Source organism: Leopardus geoffroyi, chromosome E2 (assembly GCF_018350155.1).
Source record: "Leopardus geoffroyi isolate Oge1 chromosome E2, O.geoffroyi_Oge1_pat1.0, whole genome shotgun sequence".
Taxonomy (NCBI): domain Eukaryota; kingdom Metazoa; phylum Chordata; class Mammalia; order Carnivora; family Felidae; genus Leopardus; species Leopardus geoffroyi.
The window spans coordinates 14215935-14239464 of NC_059335.1; the positions used below are offsets into that span (position 1 = coordinate 14215935).

A 23530-nucleotide genomic window follows, 5' to 3' on the forward strand; every position below is an offset into this window, starting at 1 on the left:
GGGTCATCACTACTCTCCCAGGGGACTGGGAGCTCTTTGGGCTGGCTCAGTTACCAACATGTCCCTCAGATTGTCCAGCATAGGTCAGGCACAGAGGAGGCACTGAATATTTTGTGGATGAAATAATCTAGAATTCTAAGTTGATGTGATCCCAAGTTTTTAAGGTTCTAAGAGTCTAAAAGTATGATTTTAAGTTTCCACAAGTATATTTTATACCATTCTAGTTTCTTTTTATTTTTATCTTTATTTTTTTACATGTATTCATTTTTGAGAGACAGAGAAAGAGCACAAACGGGGGAGAGGCAGAGAGAGAGAGAGGAGGAGACACAGAATCCGAAGCAGGCTCCAGGCTCCGAGCTGTCAGCACAGAGCCCGACACAAGGCTCGAACTCACAAACTACGAGATCATGACCTGAACCGAAGTGGGATGCTTAACTGACTGAGCCACCCAGGCGCCCCTCTAGTTTCTTTTTTTTCTTATAAGTTTATTTATTTATTTTGAAAGAGAGAGAGAAAAAGCATGAGTGGGGGAGGGGCAGAGAGCGAGGAGAGAGAGAGAGAGAGAGAATGAATCCCAAGCAGGCTCCTCACTGTCAGTGCCAGTGCAGAGCCTGATTCGGGGCTCAAACTCATGAACTGTGAGATCATGACCTGAGCCAAAGTCAGATGCTCAACCGACTGAGCCACCCAGGTGACCCCATTCTAGTTTCTAAATCAGAGGAAGCTGGCCATCCATTAGTTGATTCTCATTCACACTTTTGTGGCATATATAGATTTTTTTTAATTGGGAAACTGTACAAAAACATCAGAGCTAGGGGCACCTGGGTGTCTCAGTCAGTTGAATGTCCGACTTCGGCTTAGGTCATGATCTTACAATCCATGAGTTCAAGCCCCGCGTCGGGCTCTGTGCTGACAGCTCAGAACCTTGAGCCTGCTTCAGATTCTGTGTCTCCCTCTCTCTCTGCCCCTGCCCCGCTCACACTGTGTGTGTCTCTCTCTCAATCAAAAATAAATAACATTTAGGGGAGCCTGGGTGGTTCAGTCGGTTGAGTGTCCGACTTCGGCTCAGGGAATGATCTCACAGTTCATGGGTTCAAGCCCTGCGTCAGGCTCTGCGCTGACAGGTCGGAGCCTGGAACCTGCTTTGGATTCTGTGTCTCCCTCTCTCTCTGCCCCTCCCCCGCTCACGCTCTGTCACTCTCTCTCTCTCTCAAAAATAAATAAACATTAAAAATTTTAAAAATAAATAAATAAATAAATAAACAAATAACATTTAAAAAAAAATCAGAGCTAGCAAATTTGGGCCCACAGTTCCCATGGCTGGAGCTGGTGACCAGGGTATTGTTCCCCAGTTGACCATGGCCCCCAGTCTACTCTCTCATTTATGTCACCTGCTTCTGGGAGGCCCTTAGGTTTGACACCACTCTTCAACATCTTATAATTATAAAGTTTCAACAATCTTAGTATCAAAGATCCCATGATGGATATGTTGAGTTACTAACATTCTGAGATTCTGAGGGAACGGATTCCGACCTTAGGGTTTTAAGATTTCATGATTACTACAGTCTTAGTTTATGTTTACAACATTCCGCGTTTCTGAGATAAGAAGGTCCCAAGGGTCAAAGGTACTAAGGGTCTAATGTTTTAAAGACTTAGGGCTCATGGTTATGAAGTTACATGTCTCTGAAGGTTCTCAGGGTCTTTGCTCATAGCTTTTTTTCTTTGTTTATTTGTTTAGGTTTATTTTGAGAGAGAGAGCTAGAGAGAGCACACACAGTCATGTGCGAATGAGCGGGGGAGGGGCAGAGAGAGAGGGAGAGAGAATCCCAAGCAGGCTCTGTGCTCTGAAGGGCAAGATCATGACCTGAGCTGAAATCGAGAGTCAAATGCTCAACGGACTGAACCACCCAGGCACCACTGTTTGTTTGTTTGTTTGTTTGTTTGTTTGTTTGTTTTGAAGTAGGCGCCATGCCCAGTGTGGGGCCCAATGCAGCTCCCCTGCCTCCCCGGAACTCACAACCCTGAGATAGAGAGGATCAAGAGTGAGACACTCAACCGACTGAGCTACCCAGGAGCCCTTGCTCCTAGTTTTAGTGCTGATGATTAAATAACTTCTGAGGTTCTAAAGCCCTCTCTGAATATGAAGTCCTAAGGCTCAAGGGTCTACAATTCCAAAGGTCTTAGGTTCTAAGATTCTATCACTATATGGTTCAGGTCATGATCTCAAGGTTTGTGAGTTCAAGCCCCACGTCGGCCTCTGTGCTGACAGCTCAGAGCTTGGACCCTACTTCGGATTCTAAAACTGGAAGTGTGGTCATTCTATCTCAAAATTCTCGGGATCCACATTTCTATTCTGAAATTCTAAAGGTTTAGGATTATAAAGCCCTAAGGATCTATGTGTATTAGAGTTTAAGTTTCTAAGGGTCTAAGATCCAAGGAGGTCAATGATTAAAATTTCTAAGGTCTATGATTATAAAGTTCTGTGTTCTAAGAGTCTTATTTCTAGAGGCCTCAACTTCAAAGAATCTTGGAATATGACATTCCAAGGTCCAAAAATCCAATATTTCAGCATCTTGAGATTCTAAAGAAGTACGCTTATAAAATCCCACATTTCTTTTTTTATTTAAAAAAAATTTTAATGTTTATTTTTATAGAGAGAGGGAGAGCATGAGAAGGGGGGCAGAGAGAGATGGAGACACAGAATCCGAAGCAGACTCCAGGCTCCGAGCTATCAGCACAGAGCCTGACGTGGGGCTTGAACTCACAAACTGTGAGATCTTGACCTGAGCTGAGGTCCGACGCTCAACCAAACTGAGCCACCCAGGTGCCCCAAAAATCCCACATTTCTGAGACTATACATTTTCAAGGTTGTAAGACAGCACTGCCCCATACAGTATCCACAAGCCACATATGGCTACTTAAATGTAAATTAGTTAAAACTGAATACAATGAAAAATTTGGTCCCTCACGAAGCTCTGGCCATATTTCAAGCGCTTACAGCCAAAAGTACTAGTGGTTAGTGGTTAGTACATTGGACATCACAGATAAAGAACATTTTCCCATCACTGTGGAAAGTTCCATTGGACAGTGTTGGTCTACAGATTCAAGTGAAAAGGGTCTGTAACTCTCTTCCCATCTTCCAGGCCATCAAGGTTCTCAAGCTCTGAGGTACACAGATACCACCCTGACAACCTCCTCCCTTTCCTCCTTCCCTCCTCCCACCCCAGCCCTCTTCCAGGTACCTGCCAAGGCCTTGATCCTGGAGCACTCAAAGAGGGAGGCGGCTGCCGTGGCGGCTGCTGGCTGCTCCCGTTCCCAGCCCCGATCCGGACTCTCCCAGCGGGCTGCAGGATTGTTATTGTTAGGGGCCGGCAGGCCCTCCATGTTGTCCACTTCCCCTGGTACCTGTGCCATCGGGGAAGGTGAGGCCTGGGGAGGAGCAGAGGCAGGTTAGGCTAGACACAGGTCCGGAGCTCAGAGGTCCCACTTCTAACAGCCGCTGTCTGTGAGTCCTGTCCACTCCCTCGCCCTCAGTTTCCCTGTCTTTAAAGTGGACCTAATACTACTGACAATAATATTCACTGTGACCACTTCATAGGGGTGTGATAAAGCACCCAGCTCAGCACCTGGAGCAGGGCGGGGGCTGGGCAAATTGTCCCTATATTATTGTTAGAAGGATGACACTTATCAGTAGAACTCTAAAATGCAGTGAAGGGGCTCTTGAGGGGTTCAGTCGGTTAAGTGTTGGACTTCGGCTCAGGTCATGATCTCACAGTTTGTAGGAGACCCACATTGGGCTCTGTGCTGTCAGCACAGAGCCTGCTTGGGATTCTCTTTCTCTTCCTCTCTCTGCCCCTCCCCTGCTTGCATGCACGCTCTCTCTCTCTCTCAAAATAAATAAATAAACGTTAAAAAAAAAAAAAAAAGACATTGGGGCACCTGGGTGGCTCAGTGAGTTAAGTGTCCGACTCTTGATTTTGGCTCAGGTCATGATCTCACAGTTCATGAGTCCGAGCCCCACATCGAACTGTCAGTGCAGAGCCTGCTTGGGATTCTCTGTCTCTCTCTCTGTCCCTCAAAAATATATAAATAAACTTTAAAAAATATAATTTTTATTTATTTTTGTTGAGAGAGAGGCAGACAGACAGAGTGTGAGCAGGGGAGGGGCAGAGAGAGAAGGAGACACAGAATCTAAAAGCAGGCTCCAGGCTGTGAACTGTCAGCACCGACCCTGATGCGGGGCTTGAACTCACCAACTAGGAGATCATGACCTGAGCCAAAGTCGGATGCTTAACATATTGAGCCACCCAGGTGCCCCAAACTTTAAAGGATTAAAAAAAAAAAAAAAAAAAAAAAAGACATGGGGCGCCTGGGTGGCGCAGTCGGTTGAGCGTCCGACTTCGGCCAGGTCACGATCTCGCGGTCCATGAGTTCGAGCCCCGCGTCGGGCTCTGGGCTGATGGCTCAGAGCCTGGAGCCTGTTTCCGATTCTGTGTCTCCCTCTCTCTCTGCCCCTCCCCCGTTCATGCTCTGTCTCTCTCTGTCCCAAAAATAAATAAACGTTGAAAAAAAAATTTAAAAAAAAAAAAAAAAAAGACATTATAGAGGAGGAAACTAAGGTCCAAGGTCGCAAAGCTAGTGGGTAGCCAGAGTTCAAACACAGGTACTACATTTGCATTAAATGGCCCCAATTCTTCATTCTTATAACCACATATTACTCTGGAGAGTTCTATGTAGGGAGAGGAAAAGTGGAAGAGCATCCCCTCACAACCATGACTTCCGGTTTGGGCACATGACTAGCTTTGACCAACAGAATTAAGTGGAAGTGCTGTTGAATTCTAAGCCTAAAACTCAAAGGACTTTGCATGTTTTTGTTTGTGCTTGATTGTGACTGTGAGAAAAACACTCTCAGGGTAGGCTGGGCCTAAGGCCCCAGTCACTAAAGCCAAGGCCAGCTAAAGCAGCCAATAGTCAGCACCGCTCCCCACCCCACATCCCAACACGTGAATCAGCCCCACTGAGACCAGAAAAACTGTCCAGCTGAGCCCAGCCTAAGTCCCTGACCTCAGACTTGATGGGTAAATAAAGGCGCCATGTTTTCAAACACTGAGTTTGGGGTGGTTTCTTATGCAGCATTATTGTGGCAACAGCTAGCTGACATATTGTCTGATCCAGAGGTATGCTCTAGAACACTTGCCAGATTGCAAATATGAAACTAAAGAGGGTGGGAGGCATTCGGATACCTCTCCTCCTCCCTCTGGGCCCCCAGGCCTGATTCTGAGACTACAAAAGGAAGGAACTGTGAGGAGATCAATGTCCTTCTCAAAGACCCAAACAGCTGACAACACACCAGACTGTAAGAAAGCAGGGTCTGGGTGTTGGTCAGTGTAGCGGAGATTGTCCCTTCTAGTGGACACTCCAAAATCCACTGTTATTCTTCTCTCCTTCTACAGAAAGCTATAAGTAGGCACATGGCTACTTACCACCTGTGTGACCTTGGCCAGTCACTTCCTCTCTCTGGGCCTCAGTTTGTTCATCTGTAAAATGGCAATAATAGTGCCCATATTCTAGGGATGTTTGTAGATGAAATGAGTTAATAGTGCAGGAAATATTGTATCTAGTACATGCAAGCCCTTGATACATGGTCCTTGTTATCATTATTCATCCTCTCTGGTCACATATCTTAGCAAATCAAAGTGCCTGTGCTGGAGTCAGAGAGAAAGGAGTTCAAGCCCTGCTTTATTCTTGCTGCATCTTTAACCCATCTTTAACTTGGCCTCCCTGCCTCAGTTTCCCTCCCTGTTAAATGGTGATCACAACTGTTTCCTCGGTGGAGAATACTTGGGGATGGGGAGGCACTTAGCACTTGGTGAGCTCTCTGTCAGGCCAGGGAAGAGCGCTGGCCATTATGTGATTGAATGGAGAAGGAAGGGAGGCAAAGGAGATGGGGGAGGTGGAAAGAGGTGTCCCAGGGCCCCAGCAAAGGCTCCAGGCTGGGGGTGGGAAAAAAAAAAAAAAAAAATCAATGCTTTAACCCTTCCGAGGCCGCGCCTCTCTCTCCCTGCAGTCTAGTCACTGTTCGAAAGCAGGGGACCTGGGGAAGGACAAGGCCCGGGAGGAAGACTCACGCATGGCGCGGAGGCTGGCCTGGGTTGAGATGTGGGGGCTCATTCTGCCCTGGACCCTTCCCCTCCTCCAGCCCGGGAGACCCTAGGGGCTCAGGCCATGCCCACGGCGCGCGGGGGAGGGATTCTCGGGCAGGTGGGGACATGCTGCAGGGAGGGGCTATCACCCAAAGCCGCTCACCTGGGCCCCGTGGCCGCCGGTGCCGCCGTCTCCGCTGCTCGCGGCGCCCGACCGCCCTCACTGGCGGCGTCCGGTGCCCGGCCCAACCCGGCCCGGCTCCGCTCGGCCCCGCCGGCCCCGCCGCTCGACCGGATCCGCATGCGCCGCCGCCGCCGCCGCGCCTCCCCCGCTCGCGCGGCCGCCGCGCTCGGCGCGCCCCCGGGACCCCCTCCCGCCAGCCGCCTCGGCCGCCTGCGGCGCTGGCCCACGCGCGGTCACACACCGAGCCACGCCACTCGCCGGGCCAGAGGTAGCGTCACACACAGCCACGCACTCTCACGGGGTCACACACTCCCACACTGTCACACACACACACACACACACACGCACACACATGGGGTCACATACAGCGTCGCAAACATTTACCCACAGCCACACACTCACACGGTATCACCCCCCCCCACCCACCCACGGGGACACACAGAGCCAAACATTCAAACTCACACGCAGTCACACGCTCACATGGGGTCCCACTCTCTCACAGTCCCCGACAGCATCACACATAGTGACACGTTCAAATAGTGCCACCCACACCCACACCATGTCACACACAAGCACGCATATGCCATGCACTGTCGCACACTCCCATGGGGTCACAAAGAGTATCATCTGCTCACGGGTCACGCACAGCTTCACAATCACACAGTATCACACACTTTTTTACACACTCAAACTTGTTACACCTGTCACACATCTTGCAGGGTCATACACTCATACATCATACAGTCCCAAGAGGTCACAAACAGCATCACAACAGTTAACACCCACAGTCACACACTCGAATAAGGTCACAGTGACACATCCTTACATGTCACATGTGGTGTCATACACTCCCATAAAACACATCTCACACGTGTCCCACACCACATCCCCCAGCTTCATGGATGCATACAGCATCACAGACCGACACAGTGTCATCCACAGTGGCACCACAAGGTCCCAAAAGAACAGCATCAATGTTTGCCACGTGTCTCACACAGTCTCATACTGCAACATAGTGCTACACAGAGGATGGCGCATGGTGTCACCCACAATTTTGCTCTCCCTTGGGGCTACTCAGTCACACATAGTCACGTGGGCACATATACACACAGTGTCCCACCCTCCCTCATTTTCTCCCCTTGCAGCTTCCGAGAAAGGTCTTGGGGCACAGCGTGGGTCCCAGGTCAGCCTCAGGCCTTAGGAGAGGGGGCGTGAGCTAGGAGAGGTCGGTGGGCGTGGCCCGAGCTCACCCCGCCCCCGACTAGAGCGCAGAGGCGGGGCACCGGGTCCCCCCACGTTCCTCCCAGTTGTCCAGATGCGGCCACGCCTCCCAGTCTAAGTGGCAGGCGGAGGGGGCGGTGCTGGACGCCAGGTGGAGGCGAGCAGATCGCTGCCGCTCCCACCGCGTTCTTCCTGGCTAGAGGCGTGGCCTGTTTGGCCCCGCCCCTCGGCCTGAGCCTGGGGCCCAGAGGCAGGCTGAGGCGTGGCCTTCGGTGCCAGCCCCGCCCTGTCCCTCCCGCCGGAGAAGGACGAGAGGGAGGCCCAGCAGCCAGCCAGTTCCCGCGCGTCGTGCAACTCCGTGGCCTCACACCCCCACGAGTCCGCAGAATGGAGGTCAAGAAGATTGCCATCTTCGGTGCCACGGGCAGGACCGGGCTCACCACCCTGGCGCAGGCGGTGGAAGCAGGCATGAGCTGGGGTGGGCGGGGGATGTCACGGGGTGTATATGCCCCTCATTAGGAAGGGGCATCCTGGGACCCGGGCAAGGCTGGTTGGGCCATCCGTGCTTTGATTTGTGACCTAGGGGCAAAGCAGGTGGCGACGGGGACAGAAATGGGGGACGCCGTGAGATCCAATTTTATGAGTCTGAGGACTAGGAATTGGCCCTGGGAGGCAGAGGAATTCCAGTGACAGGTTTAAATACAGTGCTCTTATGAAATGCTGCAGTTGTAGTTGTGGTTGTTAGCACACCCAGCGAGGGCTTACTAAGCCAGGCAATGGCTTGCCTCCCAGCCCCTACCGCTCTTCCCCCTGTTAAATCCTCCCAGCGCTCATGTGAGGGGGTACTAGTATCACCTCACTTCACAGATGAGAAAACTAAGGCCCAGAGAGTGACTTGCCCGATATCAGACAGGTGGAAAGTGGTGGTGCTGGGATTTGAACCCGGCCTGTGCTCTTAACTGCCAAAAGTGCACTTGCTCGTGGCCTGGGCACCAAGGCTGGAAGTTTAGAAGGCTGGGTGGCCAGTTGCTGTGAGCACGTTATGGAAAGAGGATAATGGAGACGTAGGTGAAGACTTGGGCGCCGGTCCTGGGAAAGTGGGTAAGAGTTGCAAATTCAGTTGCTCCGAGAAAGGGGATAACGTCCTGCGGCCTCCCCTGCCTCCACCATCCAGACTTCACCAACCCCCAGGGGTGCCTGGGACTTCCAGATATAAGGCCCCACCCTCGCTGGCCTCAGTGACGCTGAAGATATTGACTATCTGGGTGCCCCAAAAGGGTGGAGGCTGTCAGGATCCCACTCTCTATTGTCTCCTAGCCCAGCCCTTGGAGGGACTTGGCCTGACAGTTCCTCATCAGGCCCACTGCTCTCTCCCTCTCCAGGAAGACTCGGTGAGAATCTTGCTTTGTGGGGAGGGGAGAAAGAAATTTGCTGATAACTATTTCTCGGGGAGGAAGTAAGAGGGAGAAGTTGAAAGGTGCTGAGTCACCCTGAGGATCCAGATTCCCATGTTACTACCTTACCCTTTATCCTGAATTCTGCTGAATTCCACTTGTCCACCCTGCTGGTCACAACTGGGACTGCACCCCAGGGAATTGAGAGCTGGGGCCGAGGGGAGGCCCTGCCATCTCACGGTGGCTCTGACAAGTGTCTTCAGAGCCACATTGAGCCTCTGAGCCTCACTGTCTCCAGCAGGGAAAGAGGAGCCGGATTGAGCTGGCTTTTTATTTACCTCACTGATTCTATAGGCTGGTGCCAGCCTGCCCGCCTTCACATCCCAGCTCTGCCACTCACCACCTACGTCGACAAACGCCTTGTCGTCTGTGTACCTAGACAGCTGGAAAGTGGGGATACAACTAGTAGCACTTGGGTGCCTGGCTGGCACAGTCAGTAGAGCGTGCAACTCCTGATCTCAGGGTCGTGAGTTCAAACCCCACACTGGACGTAGAGATTACTTAAAAAAAATTTTTTTTTATTTTTTTTAATGTTTATTTTTGAAAGAGAGAGAGAGCAGGGGAGGGGCAGAGAGAGAGGGAGACACAGAATCTGAAGCAGGCTCCAGGCTCTGAGCTGTCAGCACAGAGCCTGATTCGGGGCTCAAACCCACAAACCCCAGCCAAAGTCGGATTCGTAAACGACTGAGCCGCCCCCCCCCTCCCCCGCCCAACCAAAAAAATTTCTTAGAAGAAAACTAGTATTGCTTGCTCTGGGGTGCTTGCAATGATTAAATGAGATAATATGTGGAAAATGCTAAGAACCATGACCAATACGTAGTTGGTAATTCAATAAGCCCTCTTTTGGCTGAGTGAACTCATAGCTGTGTGAACTTGGCTCAGTTAACCTAAAATGGTCTCAATTCCCCCATCTTCAAAATGGGCATATAATAATATCTTTTAGGATTGCTGCAATCTGGTGCTTTTCAAACTGTGGGTCATAGTTCTGAAATACATTTAATTGGTTATAAAGGTGTCAGTATATCATAGGTTAAATATTGGTTTTATGAAACTTCTTTCAATTATATATGCATGGAGTTGTATATACTGGGTTAGGCATGGAAATCTGTTTTGGACTGAGGGTTGAGATCAAAAATTTTAAAAGGGGCATGATCTCTGCAACTTACTCTCAAATAGTTAGGAAAAAACTTTATGCATATGTTGTATGTGTGCGTGTGTGTGTGTGTGTGTGTTTATATACACACATATATAATTACATATGTTATATATTATACACACAGATAATATATAAGATAAAGCAAAAGCAAACATGAGAAATGACGTCTTCCAACTTTCATATACAATAGAATTTCTTTTTTTTTTTTAATTTTTTTTTTTTCAACGTTTATTTATTTTTGGGACAGAGAGAGACAGAGCATGAATGGGGGAGGCGCAGAGAGAGAGGGAGACACAGAATCGGAAACAGGCTCCAGGCTCTGAGCCATCAGCCCAGAGCCTGACGTGGGGCTCGAACTCACGGACCGCAAGATCGTGACCTGGCTGAAGTCGGACGCTTAACCGACTGCGCCACCCAGGCGCCCCTAGGATTTCTTTTTTAAAAAATTTAAGAGAAAAATATAAAGTTAGGGATTTGTAAAAAAAAAAAAAAAAAAAATGTGGAAGTACCTTACCAATGCTCTTGTTTTTTCTAAAGGGTAAAATATGTGAATTCTTTTTTTTTAATGTTTATTTGTTTTTGAGAGAGAGCAAGCATGAGCAGGGGAAGGGCAGAGAGAGGGAGAACAGAGGATCCAAAGCAGTCTGTACACTGACAGCAGAGAACCCCATGTGGGGCTCAAAACCATGAACAGTGAGATCATGACCAGAGCCAAAGTCAGACGCCCAACCGACTGAGCCACCCAGGCGCCCCCCAAATCTGTGAATTCTAAAACAATGCTGTTTGATATGGTAGCCACTAGTTACATGGCTATTGAAATTTACATTTAAATATGGGTTGTTTAAAAAAATGTTTTTGGAAAAAGGGGCGCCTGGGTGGCTCAGTCAGTTAAGCAGCTGACTCTTGATTTTGGCTCAGGTCATGATCTCACAGTTTGTGAGATTGAGCCCTGCATCAGGCTTTGTGCTGACAGAGCAGAGCCTGCTTGAGATTCTCTGTCTCCCTCTCTCTCTCTGCCCCTCCCCCGCTCATTCATGTTCTCTCTCTCTCAAAATAAATAAACATTTTTTTAAAAAAAATTTTTGGGAAAAAAATACCATTCATCTATGGAAAGAGGTTAGCACAGGACTTGGCATATAAGAGGTTCTCAATAAATGTCATTAATCAGCAATAATATAACACTAATGGGCACCCTTGTGTCAGAGCTCTCACTCTCCATGAGAACATTTTTCTCCCTCAGAATGCTCACAATTTACTAGGGTCCGTTGTAACCATTGGTAGTTAACCGATGCCCACACTGGCACCCTGAAAGTTTCCACTGCTCCCTGATGTGTGTGAGGACAGCCATTCCCTTCTGAAAGGTGGTCACGCAGGATGGGGACACTGGGAATTCTCATTTTCACTTTAGAGAGGAGACTGGGGTCCAACCAGGGAACGTGTTCCCTGTGGTTCCTCAGCCACTTACTGGTAGAGCTGGAGTTTGAACCCAGGTCCATGGGGCAGTAAAGCCTGTGCTTTTGTGTTTATATTGTGTGTATATCCACCCCTGTGCTTTTGTGTTTATAAAACATCAGGGAGATGGTGACGAATATGACAACGTCCCTGGAACTGCAGGGCCATTATTTACTCTAGGGCAGCATAAGTAAGACAGTGACAGAGGAAACACAAGCAGCTGGGGGCTTGGGGAAAGGATCAAGGGTGCTTCTGGCTGAGGGAACAGCATGTGCAAAGGCCAGGAGGCAGGAAACCATGATGCATTTGAAGAACTTAAAAAAAAGTACAGTGAGTTAAGAGGGTAGTGGCTTCAGCACAGGCTGGAGAGGGGAGGCCAGACCCCGAGGGACTGGAAGGCTGTCATGAGGAGCATAGACTTTATGTCCAGGCACTGAGGGGATCGTGGGAGGGATATGAGCTGGAGGGCACTCCAGTACAACTGTGGAAAGCTCTGTCTGACTGCCATGTGGAGTATGGATGGGAGGGTGTGATGCCGGATGCCGGGAGCCCAGGGAGGACTAAACCAGGACAGGAAATAACCTTGTGAGATGATTAAAAAGTATAGTAACAGCCAGCCCCACATACCGCCCCTTTCTGTGCCAGGCACCCCCCTCAACTTTTCATTTGTTTGTTTCAGTTCTGTGCTTTTTAAAACACCTTTATTAAGATTTAATTCACATGCCATATAATTCACCCACTCAAAGTATACAACTTAGTGCTTTCGGCCTATTCACAGAACGTGCAAACACCATCGCAATTAATTTGGAACATTTTCATCACCCCAAAAAGAAATCCCTAGGAGTCACCCCCTCCGTTTTCCTTCTTAACCCCTCCCCCAGCTGTCTACAACCGCTCATCTCCTTTCTCTTTGTACCTATTTGCCTGTTCCAGACATTTCATGTAAATGGAATCGTACATCACATTGTTCTTTGTCACTGGCTTCCACCGGCTTCTTTCACTTAGCAAAAAACATTGTTTCAAGGGGTGTCCGTGTTGGAGCACGTATCAGTCTGTCATTTTCTTTTTTTATTGCCCAGTACTATTATGTATATTGGATGGGTAGACCGGGTTTCATTTTCATTTTATCCATGCAGTCCATGGAGGACGTCTGGGTTGTTTCCATTTGGGGCTATTATGAATAATGCCTCGATGGAATCATGTGCAAGTTTTTGTATGAACATGTGTCTTCATTTCCCTTGGACATATACCTAGGAGTGGAAAGGCTGAGTCATATGCTAACTTCATGTTTATCCTTTTGAGGAACTAACTACCAGACTGTTTTCCAAAGCAGCTAGCTGCATCATTCAGCACACCCATCAGTAGCGTATGAGACTTTCAGCTTCTCCACATGCGTACCAGCATTTAATGTCTTTTTTATCATAGCCATTCTAGTGGGCGTGACGTTGTATCTCTTTGTGGTTTTGATTTGCATTTCCCCGATGACTGATGATGCTGAGGATCTTTTCATGTATTTATGGGCCACGTGTGTATCTTCCTTGGAGAAGTCTCTGTTCATATGTTTTGCCCAATTTTTAATTGGGTTTTATCTTTTTATTATCGAGTTGTAGGAGTCCTTTATGTATTCTAAATACAAGCCCTTTATCAGATGTATGATTTGCAAAAGTTTCCTCCCATTCTATTGATTCTCTTTTCACTTTCTTTCTTTTTTTTTTTTAATGTTTATTTTTGAGAGAGAGAGAGAGAGGGAGACACAGAACCTGAAGCAGGCTCCAGGCTTTTGCTGCTTGTGTTTTCGATATCATGGCTAAGAAACTGTTGCCTAATCCAAAGTCACAAAGATGTATACCTGTTTTTTCCTAAGATTGTTTATTTATTTTTAATTTTTTAATGTTTATTTATTATTGAGAGACAGAGAGAGACAGAGCATGAGCATGGGAGGGGCAGAGAGAGGGGGAGACACAGAACCTGAAGCAGGCTCCAGGCTCCGAGCTGTCAGCACAGAGCCCGACGTGGGGTTCTAACTCACAAATCATGAGGCCATGACCTGAGCCGAAGTCGGACGCCCAACCGACTGAGCCACCCACGTGCCCCTCTAAGATTTTTTAAATAGTTTCAGCTCTAACATTTAGGTCTTTGATCATTTTGAGTTAGTTTTCATATACAGTGTGAGATAGGGATCCGACTTCATTATTTCACATGTGGATGTCCAGATATCCCAGTACCATTTGTTGAAAAGACTATTCTTTCCCCACAGAATTGTCTGGGCATCATTGTCAAAAATCAGCTGACTACATTAAACCTTTAGATGTATTATTTAAACCTACATTAACCCTGTGAGGTAGAGACTATTATCAGTGTCGCCTTATAGATGAAGGCCCTAAGGCCAAGAGAGATTATGTGACTGGCCCATTATCACACAGCTAGCTGGTGGTGTGGCTGCAATTCAAACCCAGGGTTACTTTGAGCATTAAATGAGTAAGATATATGTCAAACACATATAGTGAGTATTGCATAAATTTTATTTATTATTTTCTTAAAAAAATTTTTTTTTAATATTTATTTATTTTTGAGAGAGAGACAGAGCATGAGCGGGGGAGGGACAGAGAGAGAGGGAGACACCGAATCCGAAGCAGGCTCCAGGCTCTGTGATGTCAGCACAGAACCTGACGCGGGGCTCGAACTCACCAGCCGTGAGATCATGACCTGAGCTGAAGTTGGACGCCTAACGGACTGAGCCACCACCCAGGCGCACTGTTTATCATTATTTTCATCATCATTGCCCCAGAGTGTTCAAATCTCCCATCACTTGTTTTTGAAATACATGACAGCTGTCAAGAGAAATGGAACAATTTTGCTTGTTGTTTTTCCTTTTCTTTTATCATTTTCTGGATAATGAACTAACCCTCTAGTAGCTGTTGGTGATGACTAATGAGGTTTCTTTGTTAGTACCATTCTGAACTCACAGATTTTTAAGTATTTGATGTGTTTAAATTTTTTGTCAATTTTTTTTTATTTACCAACTTAACCATTTTTTAAATTTTATTTATTTATTTTTGAGAGAGAGAGAGAAGAGAGCATGAGTGAGCAAGGGGCAGAGAATCCCACAAAGGCTCCCCACTGTCAGCGCAGAGCCCAAGCAGGGCACAAACTCACCTGATGCAGGCCTCGAGCTCACCAACTGTGAGATCATGAACTGAGCTGAAGCTGGATGCTTAACTGACTGAGCCACCCAGGCATCCCTCTTTGTCAGTATTCTTTTGGACAAATCATATTGTCCCTGATTTTTCCAATGAGAACGCCTTCAAGTGGCTTCTGTGTCCTTTCAGGGGTGGCTCGGTGGCTCGGTTGGTTAAGCGTCCGACTTCAGCTCAGTTCGTGATCTTGTGGTTCGTGAGTTCAAGCCCCATGTCAGGCTCTGTGCTCAGAGCTTGGAGCCTACTTTGGATTCTTTGTCTCCCTTTCTCTCTGCCCTTCCCCTGCTCGCACTCTGTCTCTCTCTCTCCCTCAAAATAAATAAACTTAAAAATAAATTTATAAAAGTGGCTTCTGTGTCCTTTCAATATAGCCTCATCATTCTTTAAGCATTGCCTTACCAGCACTACAAGACATTCCAGCCTCATCTTGTCCTTTCTCTAAGGAGCTCTGGTTCCTTTATCACAAGAATGATGTTTAGAAGCTGTCTTAGTCAGCTCGGGTTGCTATGACAAAATTCCATAGACTGGTGGTGTACAATAGGTATTTATTTCTCATAGTTCCGGTGGCTCCAAAGTCCAAGACAAGGTATTAATAGACTTGGCTTCCGGTGAGGGCCCTCTTCCTGGGTTGCAGACAGCTGCCTTCTTGCTGGATCCTCACATAGTGGCCAGAGAGCTCTGGTCTCTCTTCCTCTTACAAAGACACAAATCCCATCATGGGGTCCCCACCCTCATGAGCTCATCAAAACCTAATTACCTCCCAAAGGCTCCATCTCCAAATACCATCACATTGGAGGCTAGAGCTTTGGCATATGAATTTAGGGGGGTAGGGCACAAACATTTAGTCCATAACAGAGACCACAATTAATAATTTTTTAAATATCATCATTTCCATACACCCAAACATTAACATCCTCTACCATTGTTTAGAACAAAGGAAGAAATATGTTGGCTGTGAACTTATTTTATTTATTTAAAAAAATTTTTTTTAATGTTTATTGATTTTTTTTTTTTAATTTTTTTTTTTCCAACGTTTATTTATTTTATTTTTGGGACAGAGAGAGACAGAGCATGAACAGGGGAGGGGCAGAGAGAGAGGGAGACACAGAATCGGAAACAGGCTCCAGGCTCTGAGCCATCAGCCCAGAGCCCGACGCGGGGCTCGAACTCACGGACCGCGAGATCGTGACCTGGCTGAAGTCGGACGCTTAACCGACTGCGCCACCCAGGCGCCCCTGTTTATTGATTTTTTGAGAGAGAGAGAGAGAGAGAGAGAGCGGGGGAGGGGCAGAGAGAGATGAAGACACAAAATCTGAAGCAGTCTCCAGGCTTGCATTGTCAGCACAGAGCCTGACTCGGGGCTTGAATCCACAAACTGTGAGATCACGACCTGAGCTGAAGTTGGACGCTTAACCGACTGAGCCACTGTTGGTTGTGAACTTTAAAATAGGTGTGTATGTGTGGAGACACAGTTACTCAAAATTCTTTGGGACTGGACATACCAAGATGATGTTCAAATCTTGAATGACCACTTAGTGGGAGAAGTAAGCCTGGGGACCAATCCCAGCATTGGGCAACCTTTGGGGAACTCATGGTTTCCTCTGTACCTCATTTTCCTCCATGGATGGGGGGCATAGACCAGTGTGATGCCAGGATTTAACCCTTTAGTTGCTGGAGGGTGGAGAAGTCTGGGCAGTTCTGGGGGAGGCCCTTGGAGGCATCAGGGCAGGTTATTTATAAACGGGCATGAAGGTATTGTCCTATTTTAACAACCAGCTAAATGTCAACTGTGAGTATGCCAGCAAAAATATTTGAAGACTGGGGTGCCTGCGTGGCTCAGCGGGTTGAGCGTCTGACTTTAGCTCAGGTCGTGATATCACGGTTCTGAACGTGAGTTCAAACCCTGCATTGGGCTCTCTGCTGTCAGCACTGAGCACTGCTTTGGATCCTCTGTCCTCCTCTCTCTCTCTCTGCCCCTCCCCAACTTGCTCTCTCTCTCTCTCTCTCAAAAATAAATAAACCTTTGGGGTGCCTAGGTGGCTCAGTCAGTTAAGTGCTGATTTTGGCCCAGGTCATGGCCTCATGGTTCGTGGGTTCAAGCCCCATGTCGGGCTCTGTGCTGACAGCTCAAAGCCTGGAGCCTCCTTTGGATTCTGTGTTGGGGCGCCTGGGTGGCGCAGTCGGTTAAGCGTCCGACTTCAGCCAGGTCACGATCTCGCGGTCTGTGAGTTCGAGCCCCGCGTCGGGCTCTGGGCTGATGGCTCAGAGCCTGGAGCCTGTTTCCGATTCTGTGTCTCCCTCTCTCTCTGCCCCTCCCCCGTTCATGCTCTGTCTCTCTCTGTCCCAAAAATAAATAAACGTTGGATTCTGTGTCTCCCTCTCTCTCTACCCCTCCCCTACTCACGCTCTTTCTCTCTCTCTCTCTCTCTCAAAAAATGAATAAACATTAAAAAATGTTTAATTAAAAATAAATATAAATAAGTAAATCTTTAAAAAATGTGTGAAGACCACTTCCCCATAACAAGGGACCTGGGGGATGGATTTGGGGGTTCGTGGCACCCTCCGGGACCCAGCCCGTGGAGCCTGGGAATGCCAGCCCACAAGCCTACTGACCTGCTTCTCTGCCCTTCTTTGCCCACAGGTTATGAGGTGACAGTGCTGGTGCGGGATGCCTCCAGGCTGCCCCCAGAGGGGCCCCAGCCAGCCCACGTGGTAGTGGGTGACGTTCTGCATGCGGCCGATGTAGACAAGACCGTGGCTGGGCAGGATGCCATCATCGTGCTGCTGGGCACCCGCAATGATCTCAGTACTGAGCCCCCTCTCTGCCCACGGCCCACCCCTGCACCTCGGCCCCCAGCGCCACCCCCGCCCCCGGCCCCACCCCTGCCACCCCCACCACCACCGCCACCTGCTAGTGACAGCCACTCTCTGTCCTCTCTAAGGTCCTACTACAGTTATGTCCGAGGGCGCCCGGAACATTGTGGCGGCCATGAAGGCCCATGGTGTGAACAAGGTCGTGGCCTGCACCTCGGGTGGGTGGTGGGATCATTGGGATGGGGCTGAAGGGTGGGGGGGTAGGTACTGGACAGGCAGCCAAGGAGCTTTGGAGCCATCCAAATGCAAGGAGCCAATGCAAGTTGCCGTTGGAGCCATCCCAAGTTACTGTGCATTTATTGAGCACCAACTGTGTGCACGAACCTTGCCGGGTGATGCTGGGGACACAGTGGTGACCAATATAGCCCTGGGCCCTGTACTCATGGGTCTCACGGATGGGAGGGAAGTGGTAAACAGACCCATCATCACACACAGTGGGACAGGCCAGAGTAGCTAGGGCCAAGATAAAGGGGCACAGGCAGAGGGTCAGGGCGAGAACAGGAGAGGCCTAGAGGACTACGGAAGCCCAGAGGAGGCACCTGACCCAGCCAGCCCGAGAGAGGGGCAGGGAGAGCCTCCTATAGGAAATGACAGAGCCGTGTTCCACACACCAGGTCTCTACCTTCACAGAGCTCCCAATTTATGAGGAGAAGGACATGAAACAAATGGTTGCCTTGCATAATCCAAAAGACGGTACAGGGTGCATAACAGGAGCAGTGAATGCTAACAGCATTCACTGAGCACCTCCTGTGTGCTAAGCACCATATGAGTACCTTAGGGATGAGTGCCACTTGGTCATCACAAAATTCTGAGTATTTATACTCCTAGCGGCACATAGTAGGTACTCAGTTAATAGTAGCTGTTTTTATGCCTCCCTTGTATGGAAGGGAGTGGAGGCACGGGGAGGCCCACCGGCTGCCCTGCATTCACACAGCTTGGGGCTGGCAGACCAGGCTGTGAAACCAGGCTGTCTGTCTCCACGGTCTCCGCGCCTTGCCTCTGTGCTTCATCCTCCCCAGGAAGAAAGTGACCTGAGGGAGGGCAGAGGGATCCGCAGTTGCGAAGGCTCAGAGGCAGGAGCGTGGCGCGGGCAGAGTGAGTGAAAGGGAGAGTGTTGGGTGCTCAGGTCAGGGGGCTAACGGTGCCAGGTCTGGTGGGGCCTTGTGGGCTCTGACGGGGACTCTGCTTTTACCCCGAATGAGGCTGAGCCACAGATGAACTCTGACCCTCTGGGGGTGCACAGGCCCTGTCTGGCTGCTTGCAGGGGGCAGGTTGTGGGGGCAGGGGTAGGCAGACCAGGGAGGAGGCTGCTGTCATGACCCCGACAGGAGGTAAGTGGACAGGAAGAGGTAGGGAGAGAGGAGGTCAGCCCTTACGTGGCTGTGAGAAAGACGGGAAGCCGGGACAACTGGAAGGCAGTGGGGAGCCCCTGCAGGGTTTTGTCCTGGCATATGACCAGCGGGCTGTGGGCCTGGCCAGGCTGTCCTCAAGCCCTGGCTTACCCTGCTTTGTGTCTCCCCAGCCTTCCTGCTATGGGACCCGACCAAGGTGCCCCCGCGACTGCAGGATGTGACCGATGACCACATCCGGATGCACAAGGTGCTGCAGGGGTCAGGCCTGAAGTACGTGGCCGTGATGCCGCCACACATAGGTGAGTGGGGCTGGGACCTGGGGGCAGGGTTGCCACCAGCCTCTCCCCTCCCATCAGATGGTGAGATCTGCCAGGCCTTCCCTGGCCAGTGTAAAATTGCAAACCCTCCCCCTGCACTTTCTATCCTCTTTCCTGCTTGATTTTATCTCCTTTCTGATACCCTTTTCCATTACCTCTGTTTGACCAACCACCCCAAATTTAGAAATGTAACACAACCCTTATTTAGTTTTTTTTTTGTTTTTTTTTTTTAAGTTTATTTATTTTTGAGAGAGAGCACAAGCCGGGGAGGGGCAGACAGAGAGGGAGACACAGAATCTGAGGCAGGCTCCAGGCTCTGAGCTGTCAGCACAGAGCCCGACGCGGGGCTCGAACTCACGAGCTGTGAGATCAAAACTTGAGCTGAAGTCGGAAGTTTAACCTACTGAACCACCCAAGTGCCCCAGCCCTTCTTTAGTATTATTATTAGAAGTGAGTTACTGGGGCTAGCCCATATTCAAGGGAGGGGGATTTACCTTTTACCACACATATCGTTCCTTTCTTTATCTTAAAAAAATTTTTTTTAATGTTTATTTATTTTAGAGGGGGGAGAGGGGCAGAGAGAGAGAAAGAATCTGAAGGCGGCTCTGTGCTGACAGCAGAGAGCCGGATGTGGGGCTTGAACCCACCAACCATGATGACCTGAGCTGAAGTTGAACGCTTAACCAGCTAAACCATCCAGGCACCCCCCTCTCTCTCTTTCTTTTTTAATGTTTATTTATCTTTGAGAGAGAGAGCACGCACGCATGAGCAGGGGAGGGGTACAGAGAAAGGGGAACAGAGAATCTGAAGCATGCTCTGCCCTGACAGCAGAGAGCCCAATGCGAACCATGAGATCATGACCTGAGCTGAAGTCAGACGCTTAACCGACTAAGCCACCCAGGCACCCCTCCTTTCTTTATCTTATTTAACGTGTGTCTCTGTCTGTAGAATGCCAACTCTTTGAAGGCACAGATTTTGTCTTGTTTTGATCACAGCTGTGTTCCTAGTGCCCAGAACAGGGCTTGGCATAAGGTAGATGTTCAGTAAATATCTGTCTGGTGAACCACATTTCAGGGTGCCGTTGTGGAAAGAATCAGTAAACCACACCTACACCCTCCTTTCTTCTCCCAGGGCTGGAATCCACCTTGGGAGAGACACAGAGCCAGACACAGGGAGGAATGAATGAATGAATGAAAGAATTCATTCATTCATTCATTCAACAAATGTCTTTTGCATATGGAGTATGTACCCTTCCAGGCACTGGTGACACAGTCTGCTCTCATGAGGTTTGCATTTCTAGCAGGGGAGACAGGAAACTCGATATTGCTGTTAGGTATGCTGTGGTGACTGAAGAAAGTATAAAGCACAGAGAAGGGAGACATGAGGAGGTGTTTATGGAGCACTGACTCTCTAAAGAGATGGCTTCGTGCAGCGAGGGAGAGGCCGGTGAGCGTCCAGGGCAAAGGAGGATTGGGGTGAGGGATCGGGAACACCAAGGCTCAAAGGCTGGGCACTTGTATCTGCCTCACATTTGCCTGTTTCACTGCAAGAGCAGCTCTGCTTTGCCCTCTGGCTCCTGGGATCCCTGACAAGGCCTGTGTGCCTTCTAGAGGTTCAAATAAGGCTCAGTGCTTAGGTTCCGTTCAGGGCCCTGTGGGGACCAGAATCCTAAGCTTTGAATCGGCAGCGGGGGCTGCATGATGGAGAAACTGGGTGAAAATCCCAGCCCCAGCACTGTGTGGACTTCAGGCCCCAGGCTTCTGTGCCTCAGTTTTCTCCTCTCTGAACAGGGCTCATAATTTTACTTCCTGACCTCTGGGGTTTGAAGTGAAACCCAGAGACATCATGCCTAAACGTTATTTAACACAGAATACCTTTTTTGAGGTAGGTTTTGTTGTTGTTTTTTTTTTTTTTTTTTGTAGTATGTGTGTAAAAACTTCGAAACCTCCAGAAAAGTTGAAGACATTAAGATTTATGAAGACCCCTAAACCCTTCATCTAGATTCAATTAACATTCTGTCACTTGCTTTACCTTTTATGCACGCACCTAATGTGTATATGTGAATACATGTGTAGTATATATTTTTTATAGTATTTGTGCATATATATAAAATACATATATATTTAAAAAAATTTTTTTGGCGAAAATGAACCATTTGAGAATAAGTTGCAAACATCATCACATTTCACTCCTAGAACTTTGATAGGCATCCCCCCAAAAGAGGTATCTTTGGGAATGATCCACAGTACCATTGTTGCATGAAGGGAATGGACATGAACTCTACCATATCATTTAGGGTCCATTCCATATTTAAAATTTTCCAATTGTTAAAAAATATTGGGGAGCCTGGCTGGCTCAGTCAGAAGAGCTGTGACCCTGGATCTTGGGGTCATGGGTTTGAGCCCCATGTTGGGTGTAGAGGTTACTTGAAAATAAAATTTTTAGGGGTGCCTGAGTGACTCAGTTGGTTAAGCATCTGATGCTTGGTTGGTTCCCCATGGTCTCACGATTCATGGGATTGAGCCCCATGTCAGGCTCTGGGCTGACAGCAAAGAGCCTGGTTGGGATTCCCCTCTCCCTCTCCCTCTGTCTCTCTCTCTCTCTATATATATATATATGGTTCATGAGTTCGAGCCCCACATCAAGCTGTGTGCTATCAGCGCAGAGCCCGCTTCGGATCCTGTCTCCCTCTGTCTCTGCTCCTCCCCCACTTGCTCTCTCTCTCTCTCTCTCTCTCTCTCAAAAATAAACACGCATTAAAAAAATTAAAAATATGTCTCATAAAATTGACTCAGCCAGGTCTCTTTCTAAATATTCCATCTTCTGGATTTCTCTGCTTGTTTTCTCCCAGACTCAGATGAAACATCGTTGGCAGGAATGCCACTTGGGTGAGGGTGTGTGTTTCTTACTGCACATGATTCCAGGCTGTCCCTGCACTGGTAGCTGCATTCAACCCCTAAGTGAAGTTGGTCACTGTCATAATGCAGCCAACAGATGCCCTCCTAACAGCCAAGTTATGCCTCCAAACGGAAGGACCCAGAGCAAATCTAGCTTTTGCTGCTCGGAAGTCACCCTTTGCAACCCTGGGAAGTAACTTCCAAGTAATCTCCCAGATTCAGTTTGCCCATCTGTAAAAGAAGAGTTAATAATAGCCCCTAGCCTATTCTCTGCTTTTTCTCCATGTAACACATTGTCTACTTTACTTTCTTATCTGTTGCCTTTTCCTAGGGAATGATTGCATGCAAAGGGCAAGGGTTCTTGTCCGGTTTTTTGCCTTGCTAGGTGCCCAGCACCTGACACATAGTAGGCCATCGATAAGGATTTATTGAATGAATGAAGTTAGGGGTATAGATTAGCGTCCTGCTCGTGGGAAGGGTTTCATACATGGTTGACTCCTATACCCTCTGGGCTGGGCACACTGTAAGGCCCCTGGAATGATCACGTGTTGTAGGAAGGGGAAGGGGCATCTGCTTCACCCATTCCTGTGTCTTTACCTTGCAGGAGACCAGCCACTGACTGGGGCCTACTCAGTGACCCTGGATGGACGAGGCCCCTCAAGGGTCATCTCCAAACACGACCTGGGCCACTTCATGCTGAGCTGTCTCACCACTGATAAATACGACGGGCACAGTACCTACCCCTCCCACCAGTACGACTAGGGATCTGACCGCATTCAGGAGGACGGCGTTCTGAGAAATGGAGAACAGAGGAAAGGAGCAATAAATCTTGAGCCCAGAGCTTCACATTATTCTAGAAGACCCGACTCTGACTCTTCCTCTGTCTGGCTTTGTCTGGCTGATTCGGTGTCTCTATCTCCCTCTGTGTAAGATCTTCCTTCATTTCTTCATCTGGCCCTGTGCTGGAGACCAGGTGAGGACTATGAGGACCCAGGGGGTGACCCTCCCTTCACAGATCTCACAGTCCAGTGAGGAAGACACCCTTGCCGGTGACAGTGACCACCCAGAGTGGCCAGGGCTCTGAAGGAGGAAGTCCAGAGGGCTTAGGAAACTACCTAAGCCAGCTCCAGGAGCAAACAAGTTAATAATACTTGGCTCGGAGGGGAGGAGTGGTCAGCCCCAAGAGGCTCTTACATGGAAGCTAAATTGTGCAGAATCATTGTAAAAAGCTTGAGCTTCATTCTGAGGTTCTGTGCTAGGAGGGGAGCAGGAGAGAGGTGGAG

The 23530-nt window shown here is 48.7% G+C and overlaps 2 protein-coding genes across 4 annotated transcripts in view; one reads left to right on the forward strand and one right to left on the reverse strand.

Annotated features, from left to right (window-relative positions):
- The window catches only part of SPTBN4 (spectrin beta, non-erythrocytic 4), a 78505-nt gene extending 72086 nt beyond the window's left edge, over positions 1-6419 (reverse strand). The window contains exons 1-2 of one of the 2 annotated variants that reach the window (XM_045442309.1): positions 6307-6419; positions 3243-3429 (exon numbers count right to left, since the gene is read on the reverse strand). In XM_045442309.1, coding sequence (XP_045298265.1) covers positions 3243-3414 — 172 coding nt within the window. In that variant the 5' untranslated portion in view covers positions 3415-3429; positions 6307-6419. Of the gene's footprint in view, positions 1-3242; positions 3430-5483; positions 5510-6306 lie in introns of those variants that run through there. The other variant, XM_045442308.1, reaches the window with a different exon arrangement.
- A 1413-nt stretch (positions 6420-7832) lies between these two features.
- On the forward strand, positions 7833-23106 carry BLVRB (biliverdin reductase B). 2 transcript variants are annotated; one of them, XM_045442312.1, is made up of 5 exons: positions 7835-8014; positions 17449-17613; positions 17750-17839; positions 19204-19332; positions 22852-23106. In XM_045442312.1, exons 1-5 carry the CDS (start codon positions 7936-7938, stop codon positions 23007-23009), a joined length of 621 nt encoding a protein of 206 aa, XP_045298268.1. In that variant the 5' UTR covers positions 7835-7935; the 3' UTR covers positions 23010-23106. The 2 variants fall into 2 exon arrangements, with proteins under 2 accessions (XP_045298269.1, XP_045298268.1); XM_045442313.1 differs by lacking the exon at positions 17750-17839 and having other exon boundaries at positions 7833-8014.
- The last annotated feature ends 424 nt before the right edge of the window (positions 23107-23530 follow it).

Excerpts from the sequence above, each read along its gene's own strand:
- BLVRB (XM_045442312.1), top strand. The coding sequence starts at position 7,936 with ATGGAGGTCAAGAAGATTGCCATCTTCGGTGCCACGGGCAGGACCGGG. Across the intron at positions 8,015-17,448 it reads GGCGCAGGCGGTGGAAGCAG|GTTATGAGGTGACAGTGCTG; the intron begins GCATGAGCTGGG and ends CTTTGCCCACAG. Across the intron at positions 19,333-22,851 it reads CGTGATGCCGCCACACATAG|GAGACCAGCCACTGACTGGG; the intron begins GTGAGTGGGGCT and ends TTTACCTTGCAG.